Here is a 10,651-nt window from a genome sequence, read left to right as displayed (position 1 = left end):
GTTCTTAAATAAAAAATAAATGATAATAATGAAATCAATCATAAATAAAATGAAATGAAAAGAAAAAATAAATACATATAAATAAAATAAAAAAATAAGTGTCAGTGAGTAATTTAAACCAACGTTATAGAGCAAAACAGAAGTATGATAATACTGGAAAATACAATTTAGAAAAATAATCTTTAAAATGTTAACAGTATTTAGTTTTAGACTTCAAACATGAGTTAGTAATTTTTTAGGAATAACATTTGATAAAATTAAAAAGCAGAAGGGGTGGGGCTCCATGTCTGCCCAAAACTGAAAACTCTCTGCTGCAAATTATTATAAGGCTCAAACGTGATCACATCGCTTTTTCTTTCTCCCTCTCGGTCTGTGTTTCTCCGTGTGATTGATTGGAGGAGTTCACAGGCTGGCACCCCCATCGTGTTTCCAGACGCTCGCGCTCCTCATGATTGGTCCGCCTCCTGCAGCCGCAGCCACCAGAAGCGCCTCCTCTCTTAAACCTCGTCAGACCGCACTAACGTTTCCCATTACTTCCAGGAGAAGCAGAGACTCACTATTAGGAACTTTGCGTGCGACCTATGGCACACAACTAGCAGGTATGTGCTGGAAAGCGACAAATGTCTCCTCTTTTTCCTCTTCTCTTATTATCTTTTTCTCTCAAACACAGTTGGTTTAAACATCTGGCGGCAGAAATCATCATTTCGGGGGTATTGTTTTATCGCTCCAGCCTGCCCCTCGGCCCTTATCTGTTTTGGGTCTTATCAAACGGTTATCTCTTTTGCTGTGAAGACATATTGCGTTTTGTTTCCTATCTGTTATGTGTGTGTGTTGTGCGTGTGTGTGGGAGGACAGAGATTTGACACGGACGAATCCAGTGCCTCTTAAGAGCGCTCGATGGGGCAGTCACTGCGGTTGGGTGCGTTTTATTGGAGTTATAGATGATACAGCAGTGAACGCGCCGTGAATCGAGTTGTCAGAGTCTTGCAGTTTTTTGTTATTGTGGAAATGTGAAGATGAAACCAAGTTGCGCATCAGATTTGCGTTTTTCCAGAAACTTTCCTGAGAGTTTCTACCCAGATGTTTACGGGACAAATTTTACGCACACATGCTCGCTTTCTAACGGTTCCAACTCTTTTCTGTCACAGGGTAGACTACTCCCTGACCATTTTTATTAACCCCTACGGTGTATGGAAAGTGCTCCTGGATGGACCTGGGCGAAAACAGCTGGTCCATGGTCAAGCGAGAAGTTTCCAGCAGCCCAGGGTCACCGGCTGAGCAGACCTACCTGCACGGTGACAGCAGGAGGGACGCTCCCACCTCGGATGAGCTGAGGACACCGCCGAGCGACCTTGACGCACTGGGACACCGCCGCTCCGACGGCAGATCGTCACTACACTCCTACGTTCACTTCGGACACCATAACAACACCCTGACCACCGCCGAGGACATCCCGCTCTTTACGGATTTAGACCAAGGCAGCAAAATCGTCCTCACCAGCGGAGCGCACAAGGCGAGCTTGCTGGTGGACCCCACCGACATGTACCAAACACTGGCCATCGCCGCAGCCCAGAACCAGACTGGATATGATTCCTCCACTGGCGGTTATATGCACTCCAACCCAAACTCCCCCGTGTATGTCCCCAGCTCCCGGGTGGGCCCCATGATACCCAGCCTCTCGTACCTGCAGGCCAGCGGCTCTGCGCAGCCCAGCCACGCCGTCTCCAACCACTCGGTCTGGTCGCAGTCCGCCCCGGAGAGCCCCTCCTACAGCACCGGCAGCCCACACACCTCCAGTCGGTTTCACTACCCTCCGAGTCCGCCTATGAATAACGGGACGCCCCGGGACACCGGCTACAGTAACACGCTGAATGTGAGCAGCAGGGACCAGTACGGGCTCTCGAGGCCCCTCAGCGGGACCTACGCGAGTCCGTACTCCCCTTACGTTGCACCGCAGCTCTCCCAGCTGCCCTCGCCTTGGACCGGGGGACCTTTTGATAACACCATGCTGCACACCTTGCAGAGCAGAGGCGCGCCCTTGATTCGGGGACCAAACGGGGGTAAGAAAAAAAGCAAAGGAGGACATAGTGATGGAAAATTTTTCATCCTCTCTGTCTGAGAAAATGATTAAATTCTGTTAATCAGGCATGCAACAGCTGACGTGTCTTAAGTTAAAACACTGAAACCTCAGTGCGCTTTTGTAACTGATCTCCGCGGGGACGCCAGCTGTCCTACTCATGCTACGCTGGATAAAGTAGTACAAAAATATTATTCTTATGTTTAAAATTTATTTTGTCTGAAGGTGCGCGCGAGTGTGTGAATACTAAAAGAAAAACAAGGCCTATTTGTGCGCACAGGCCTGCAGTAAATTATTTAAGTTAAAAATAAAAAAGTCTAAATATATATAAAGGATTATAACATGGAATTTTTGCATCTGATTTAATTTGCTTCACCGAAATGCATTCCCCTTTAAAAACTACAACATGTGTGCAGATTTGGATGTTTAAAAACGCATACTGATTTAAGTCTTTTCAGTTTCAGATATTCTCGACGACATGGGGGAGAGCAGAGAGTGCGTAAACTGCGGCTCCATCTCCACGCCGCTCTGGAGGCGCGACGGCACGGGCCACTTTCTCTGCAACGCCTGCGGCCTTTACAGCAAAATGAATGGGCTGAGCCGGCCATTAATTAAACCACAGAAACGGACGGTAAGCAGGGGACCACTTAACCGCTCCATTTCCTGCCTAATCGTTTCAAACAGTGACTGGAGGTCATCGTCGATGATATGCAGAGTGTCTACTGCAGAAAGAAGACGTTTATGCTTGAGTTTAGAGTTGATTTTTTTTTCCTAATAATTTTGGTCTCGTTATATCTGTGACTACTCAAAACGGGGAGAGATCTTTTATCAGTCAGAAATCATAGAAATTGAGTTAGATTGGCTCCTCTTCGTACCTTTCCCATTATCTATTTCAAAGGAATTAAAGGAAAATGATTTAACTGAATTAAAACCATACATACGCGGAGATATTTCTTAACGCAATTAATTAGGCACTTAATCTGTCGATCCATCCAGCGCCTCTGTTGGGTAATTTAATCCGACTTCCTTTCCTGGTGCTATTACGCGCATGTATTACGCACAGTTGTTGTTTTTTTTTTTTTTGTTTTTTTTTACTGGGAATCAGACGTCACACATGACTCCCTGAAAATCAACATCCTGTAAAAAGTCGTGCGTAAATGCCAGTTAAATGGAAATCATAATATCGCCCGTATTATTGTTAGGAAATTGGCTTTAAACCTTAAGACAGACTAAGACTCCACGCGTTGACAGATCTATTAACATCTCCTTCCTCTCCAGGTGTGTTTCGTTTTTAATGGTTATGTTTTTTGTCTCCAGTCCACGTCCAGAAGAATCGGCCTGTCCTGCGCCAACTGTCAAACCAGCACGACCACTTTGTGGCGCAGAAACGCGGAGGGAGAGCCGGTGTGTAACGCGTGTGGACTCTACACAAAATTACACGGGGTGAGTGAAAATTTAATTTCGCACATCTTTCCAACGTACTTACATAAATAAACACACCACAAATAAAAAATAAATAATGATTGGTATCCAAAAATATTGAAATGTGCAGGTACCTCGGCCGCTCGCCATGAAGAAAGAGGGAATCCAGACGAGAAAAAGAAAACCGAAGACCTTGAATAAAGCAAAGGGATCCTCTGGTGAGTCACTGATAATTATTGGTCATATAATCTAGTGGTTATTTATTACAAACATATTGTTTTTCAAAAATATGATTTCAAATATATGTATTTTAAAAAATCTTTTTAGGAAATAACAACTCTGTGTCTATGACTCCCACATCCACATCTTCATCTAATTCTGAAGATTGCTCGAAAACCAGCTCTCCCTCCGGACAGGTGTCAGGGGTAAGACTATTTATTTACATTTAAATTACATCAAAACGTCCAATTTAAAGCATCACATTATAATTGGAGACATAAGGATTATATAAAACATAAAGTCAATTATAAAACGCCATCCTTTCAGTTATTCTGAATATCAGACTTGGACGTGATGGGGTTGAATATTTTCTAAAGAACAAACTGAAAGCATTTCTCGCAGCAGGTGTTTTACTGTAAAATATCACATGCAGGCTGACTGATGCTCTGCGGTGATGACTGATGTTAACTAATGTGTCACGATAACATTTCAGTGACATGAGCTACACATTACTCACGATTAGTGGCTTTTTTTTGACATTTCATGAGCTAAACTAGGGGTGGAGTAGGCCAGGTGGCTTCTGGGGCTCTGCATGTTTTCTGGAATCTGTTAGGTTTTGAATACCTCTAACTTTGCGCCATTCAGATAAACAAACAAACAAACAAACAAACAAACAAACAAACAAACAAAAAAACCCAACAATAAATATATATATAATTGAGTAAATGTTCTTCTGTCTGAAATGATTAATATAAAGTTTGAAAAACCAACATTTACTCAACATTGTTGGGAAGCCTTGATTTGCAATCAGAGCAGCCCAGATTATTATGGGAATGGATTCATGTGTTTATTCTGTGAACTCAGTTGGAAATAGGTTTCAAGATTTTATGCTGTTTATGCCAAATTCCCACATTTTATGAAACTTAAAAATAGTAATTTTTGAAAGTTTTTGTCCTTTTAAGGTGTCAGGAAGGCTTAGAATTAGTCATTCTCAAACTCTGTTGTCCACCACTCTGAAATGGTTTGAAAAATAACACATAAGCTGCTGTAAATGGGTAAAAAAAAAAAAAAAATCTCCCTTGACCCAGGGACGTAGCACCAAAGTGGTCTCTGTGGGCCCCTAGTCCTTCCTCTCTTTTCACACACATTTGTTTTCCCTTTTCTTTATTTCTTTTGTTTTTGTTAAGCAAAGTCACTTTTCTTTCTTTTTCCTTTTCTTTTTTAGAACCTCAGATTCCCATTCTTGGGGAAAGACATGACAGTGTAAGATGTCGCTCGCTCAGCCCTAGCTGTGCTTCAATATAAATCCTAAAACAGAACTAAACCATTTATTTTTGTGCCTTTAAAGAGTAAGAGGAACCTTGAAGAGCTCCCACATTTTTTAAACACAAAGATAAGTCTTTCAACCAATTTATTCAGTCAATTTTAACTTAGTTATGGCATAAATTACTTTGAAATAAAAAATGCAAACAAAACCAAACTTTTTTTTCCAGACTTTTCATGAGCACTCTTTCAATTGGGGTCCTGGATAATCACTTTACCCTCACTATGATGCTCCTGCCTCGACCCCCTAAATTTGGGCTGAGCTCCAAATGTTCATGGTGTCTGCTCAGCCCATGAGTCCAACATGAATCATATTAGAAAAAGAGACAAATACTTCGAGTCAAGTGAGAAATGTCAGCTTTGGAAAAAAAACAGTTAGGCCACACTTTAAATTATTTCCAGGATTTTACAGGATGTGACTGTAATATTTCAAAATAAATTATAGTAAAAATGATACAGTGATGCATTTATGAAGATGATGTGACTATTTCCAGGATTTTACAGCATGTAGTCTAATATTTCACAATAAATTACTATAAATATTATGTAGTAACTGACTGTGAAAGTAATGCAACTGGTAGCCAGTAATTTACTGTGAATGTAAAGTCAAACTTTTTACAGTGTAATAATGAGTATTTTTCATGTGCTCTGATTTTTTAGGTCAGTTCATCTGTGCTATCCAGCTCAGGGGAAGGAACCGGCTCCGGCTCAGTGGTGAAGTACCCAGGACAGGACAGCCTGTACACCAGCGTGGGTCTGTCCCAGCCATCAGATGTAGCTTCAGTGCGGGGTGAACCCTGGTGCCCCTTGGCCTTAGCTTGAACATCTAAAATCTCTGGGAGGACAGCAATCCCTGGCCCCTCTGTCTGGATGCTAGTGGAAGTATTTGGGGGGCAATGTTTGTTTCCTTCCTCGCAGCTGATGCAAGAAGAGTCGGACAGAGGGGGAGAGAAGGGTGAGGCGACCTTCAGTCACACTGCGAGCTTGATCCGAGCGTGGAATAGCTGGGATTGGTTTGGTGTGGGGGATCTTGTTGCCTTTAAGAAAACAAAGGGAATCACCAGGCCAGATGATCAATCAGGTGGCCTGCTTTGGATGGTTTCTGGACTCCGCCATGCACTCTCCTATCCACCATGGCAAAGAATTCTTAAAATAAAGCCATCATGTACATAATGGATTTCCTCGCTGTTGATTGGATACCACTGCTTCATAAAGCGCTATATTCTTTAAGGACATTTAGATTTTTTTTTTCTTTCCACAACTGGAATCATGCCACAAGTGCCAAGACAACTTTTATGAATCAAAAGAAAAAAGATATTTATAAATCCTCCATTGTTGAAAACATGGCTATGATTGTTAATAAAGATATCAATATAGAGTAGAAGTTAAACCGATGTCTTCTTTTCTATTTTTTTTTCCTTTACAAGTGGTTGTTTGTAGTACAGTAGTGTTAAATCTGCACATGTTTTTCACTGAAAGCTCTTACTGTATTTGACTGAAACTAGGTTGGTTTAAACAGGGTATAAATGTCATCTTTTGTTTAATTATTTACTGAAAAAAATGCAAATAATCAACTCTTTCAGGCTAATTTTTAATGTTGAAATGCTGTCATTGAAATGGCAGCACTGAGGTACTATTCTCAAAGCAGAGCTACAAAAACTCTTTTACATGTAAAGCAGTTGGCTTTTTTGAACAAAGCACACCCAGAATAGTTGTGGGCCTACTGACCTTTATGTTACAAGACATAAACCGCAAAAGAAAACTGTTGGCTGCACTACGACTCACTATAAACTGTGTACCTTTCACAATGCAAGCATGTACTATTGCATCATTTTTTATACCAAAATTAGACCAAAGAGGAGAGTGAGGTCACCTCTGAACAAATTCATGTTACTTTGACGACTTTGACTAATCCCTGTGAGGATTAAAATGAGTGTAATGGGTCCAGAGGTTTAACAGAATGAGGTGTTGAAGTGGAAGGGAATAAAAGAAGCAAATATTACAATGCAATGTTTTAAAAATGCTCATTGTGTTAAATTTTTGAATTCATGGCTGCATGGGCGGCATGCAAAATCAAAATTTGAGAGGCTGTGTTTGATTTTTCACACTGTTTGTCTCCAGCAGAGTGTGAGTGGAGCCCCAAAATGCCATTTTGGGCCACAACAAAATCATAGGGGGGGTTAAACCTGAGTTACATGTGAAACTTGGCGTAAAAAAAGGGTTTTATTTCTTATCTTTTATTTTTTCTCACAGCTTGCTTCATCCAAAAAGGGCATGTCATACATTCATCTGGACTTATTTATTTTTTGTTTATTCTAGCATCTTTTTTCCTGTTCTTTTTCTTTTAAATAAAAAATATTTTATTTAAATTTCAGTCCAATAAATTTGATGACGCAAATGAATTTACAGTTACCCTGTGTTTTAAAAAGAATTGTTGAAAGAACTGTGTTCTTGCATAATATTAATATTACTCAGGCATACTTTTGTATGAGGCAATCACAGCCATGCTTTGACTCCCTGTTTCTCCCTGGCAGAACAAAAACTTTATTTTCTCAGATGTCTTCATGACTGGGAGGAAAGCACATGAAAAAAAAGAGAAAAAGGGAAAAAACGAAATTGTGTGCTTCATTTTCAGAAATTCACCAAAATGTGTATGAAAAAATGAAAAATGATGATGATTTCCAGCTTTTTCTGGGTGGTTTGCTTCCACATTCTGCTTACGTTTCATTAAAGCGAGCCTTTATTCTCCCTGACAGCTTTTTTACTTAAGAGTTTTTCTTTTCTCCCGGCCTCCTGAGGGCTCAAAGCACAATCCACTTTCCTGTGTCCTCTTGAACCAGCAGCTCAAAGTACCTGTCACAATGTTTACTGTACTTAAGCGAATATGGCCTGTGAGTAATACCACATGAAAAGATTTTTAGAGATGTTTAAGATTTATGTCTGGGCTTAGCGTTATCTGTCTGCTCTTTGACATATTGATTTAGCTGAGTTTATTGAGTGTGGAGGAATGTGCAGCACAACACAGCAGCCACATCCACAGTTTAGAGATCGTCATTGCACTTATTGTTCTTTCTTTTGCAAAAGATCAGATTTTTTATTAGAATGACACAGCCAGTGCCTTTTGTTTCAGCCAAAGATCATCCATCATAAAGTTTTATTTTTTCAGTGTTAGTGTTACTGATGTCGAGTTTGGCTGTAAATGGAAAAATTGAAACATTTGGCATGTGTTCATTGGCTGCTGGGTGTTATATAAATCACAATTCGAACACAGAGACCACCGGGCTTTAAATCCTCGCGCTTCCACGTAGATAAATTACCAAACCACCTTCAGATATGTAAATGCAAACTAGTGTTGAACTCAAAACACGAGCAAATATTTATAGGTTTGTGAATTTATGAGGTGGTCCTACCTTGGCACTGTCTGACTGGTATCCATGGTGCTGCGAGGGAGGAAATATAAACATAACAGTGCAGAAATCCTCCCTGTGCTCTCATGTGGATGGATGTTCGCAGAGCTGAGGGTCACATCAACCGCCACGTTCACACAGACTGATGCAAACGGCAAGCTTACAGTTATTATCTGCAAAGTGATGGAAAGTAATTGTGAATGATGTTTGTCAGAGAGCTACAGCTTTGGGACAGAGTGGGGATAACAAGTGATCTGGAAAGAGAGGCTGACACAGACAAAGAGAGAGAATGCAGAGATCTTGATGGCTGCACAGGGTTGAAAGTCCTCCCAAAGTAAACAGCATCGATGCAGCAGCAGCAGACTACAGACCTCAGGGCTGTTTGGCCATTGGGCAGCAGCTCAGTATGGCCTGGTGGCTCCCTCAGGAGATGCCCGTTGATCTTTCCATGCTGCCTTTCAAAGGACAGCACCGCTGGCCCCGCCTCCGGAAGAGATGGGATCTCTGACTCAGCCCTTTTGGGTTTCCTCGACAGACACAGGGGCACTTTCTGGGAGAAACAACACTTAAAAACATGATTACTGGTCTGATTGTGGAGTCTTTTCAGTTTGGAGAACCATTGAAAGATCTCTAATAGAAAGTGTGTTTAAGTAAATCATTTGTGGAATCTTTGCATATCACGTCATACATCAGTGTGCTGTTTAGATGGAGGGCAGGCGACCAAAGTCGAGACCAAGCACAGAGTGTTTTGACATCAAGACAAAACCAAGACTAAAAGGGGTTGAGACCAAGTCTAGACCAAAACCAGACCCCTGTGAGTCCCACACTGCATGACACACCACAATAAAATGTGGAACATGCAAACCACTCCTCAAATTGATCTGAAAGATTCATATTCCCATAAAAATATTCACAGAAAACAAATATAGGCTTTTCTTCAGTCATCTCTTTCACTGACAAATATTGTATAAACGTACTATGTAGACTGTCCTGTCTCTAGAATGATTTTTGAATTGAATTGCAGAGGTGAATTTTACGTATGGGAAATATCCTTCGTTTTCTACGAGAAAACAAATCTAAACAAATGCAAAATACAAAGAAATCTTAAGGAGCTGAAATCAGCTTAACCATCTTTATTCAGCACTCCTTTCTGCACAGGTAGCTCAGTGATACCCCCCCCAGTTGTGGTCTTGACTGGTCTTGAAATAAAATCTAGAGTCCTCTTTGTCTGAGACCAAGACAAGACCAAGTAAGAATGTGGTCGACTGAGAGACGGGACCTCCAAGTGGTCTTAAGACCAAGACCGATCATGAGTACTACAACATTGCAGGAAGATAGAGGCATAACAGCTGTCAAAACTGCACAAATGCCTATGATTTGTTCCGTTTACAGCTGGTCCAATCAATCAAATCTTGAAAAATAAACCAAAATGTTCTCGTGAGTCCCAAAAGTAGTAGTATGCCAAGAGTGTAAGTTAAAAACAAAAACAAAAACAAACAAATAAACAAAAAAAAAAACCTCAAAGAAAAACTGTGACAGACATGAATCAAAAACCTACATCTTATGTCTGGAGGAGCAGAGGCAACCAACGTCACACATAAATATTAACATTAAAGCGTCGTACTAAACATGTCCTGAGTATTGCCATACAATTACAATGTGGTGTGACAAATTCTCTGTGATTTTTAGCAATGACCCAGGTTTTTAACAGCATTTCACCAGAACCCTTAGATTGGTTTACCTTGCAGGTGGAAAATAGTGGCTAAAGTTAACTAGCCAGCGGTGAATCCATTTACAGAGTTTAAAACAAGACAGCAGTCGCTCTATAGGCGGTGGACCCAACCACACATAACATACTTGTCTTCTAGACTCTTGTATGCTGTCATCTAGGAAGGACGAGGCAATGTGCAATGACAATTGCATCCACACGGGGCAGATTGGTTAAGTTGTTAAAAAGCTCTCTGTTTTAATTTTGCATGGATCACATCCAATATGAGATCGAATCTTTATCAAATTTCAAGCAGAATGGCATGAAATGCCAAAAGATTACAATCTGCTGTCCTTATTGGACTCCACTGACCCTTCTGAAACCAACCTGCTGCGTACAGATTCATCCCTTTTATATAGTCACTTTTCTGTTTTTTCCAATTCATGCAGTGAATTTTTCACCTTCTGCTTTCCATCTGATTTTAGTGTGTCATAA

General features: G+C 40.9%; 1 protein-coding gene across 1 annotated transcript; it reads left to right on the top strand.

Moving 5' to 3' along the window:
- The first annotated feature begins 501 nt into the window (after window positions 1–501).
- Window positions 502–7,796, top strand: gata6 (GATA binding protein 6). The gene is made up of 7 exons (XM_042498251.1): window positions 502–599; window positions 1,149–2,060; window positions 2,536–2,708; window positions 3,395–3,520; window positions 3,630–3,717; window positions 3,827–3,924; window positions 5,702–7,796. The coding sequence occupies exons 2-7, from the start codon at window positions 1,208–1,210 to the stop codon at window positions 5,861–5,863; spliced, it is 1,500 nt and encodes a 499-aa protein (XP_042354185.1). The 5' UTR covers window positions 502–599; window positions 1,149–1,207; the 3' UTR covers window positions 5,864–7,796.
- Window positions 7,797–10,651: the final 2,855 nt, after the last annotated feature.

Source organism: Plectropomus leopardus, chromosome 12 (genome assembly GCF_008729295.1).
Source record: "Plectropomus leopardus isolate mb chromosome 12, YSFRI_Pleo_2.0, whole genome shotgun sequence".
NCBI classification, from domain to species: domain Eukaryota; kingdom Metazoa; phylum Chordata; class Actinopteri; order Perciformes; family Serranidae; genus Plectropomus; species Plectropomus leopardus.
The sequence above is the reverse complement of the archived record's forward strand: the minus strand, read 5'-3'. Positions and strand labels throughout refer to the sequence as shown.

Bases quoted from the DNA above. Each gene is read 5' to 3' on its own strand.
- gata6 (XM_042498251.1), top strand. From the start codon at position 1,208: ATGGACCTGGGCGAAAACAGCTGGTCCATGGTCAAGCGAGAAGTTTCC. The intron at 2,061-2,535 runs GTAAGAAAAAAA...AAGTCTTTTCAG, and splicing joins GATTCGGGGACCAAACGGGG to TTTCAGATATTCTCGACGAC. The intron at 3,925-5,701 runs GTAAGACTATTT...CTGATTTTTTAG, and splicing joins CCTCCGGACAGGTGTCAGGG to GTCAGTTCATCTGTGCTATC.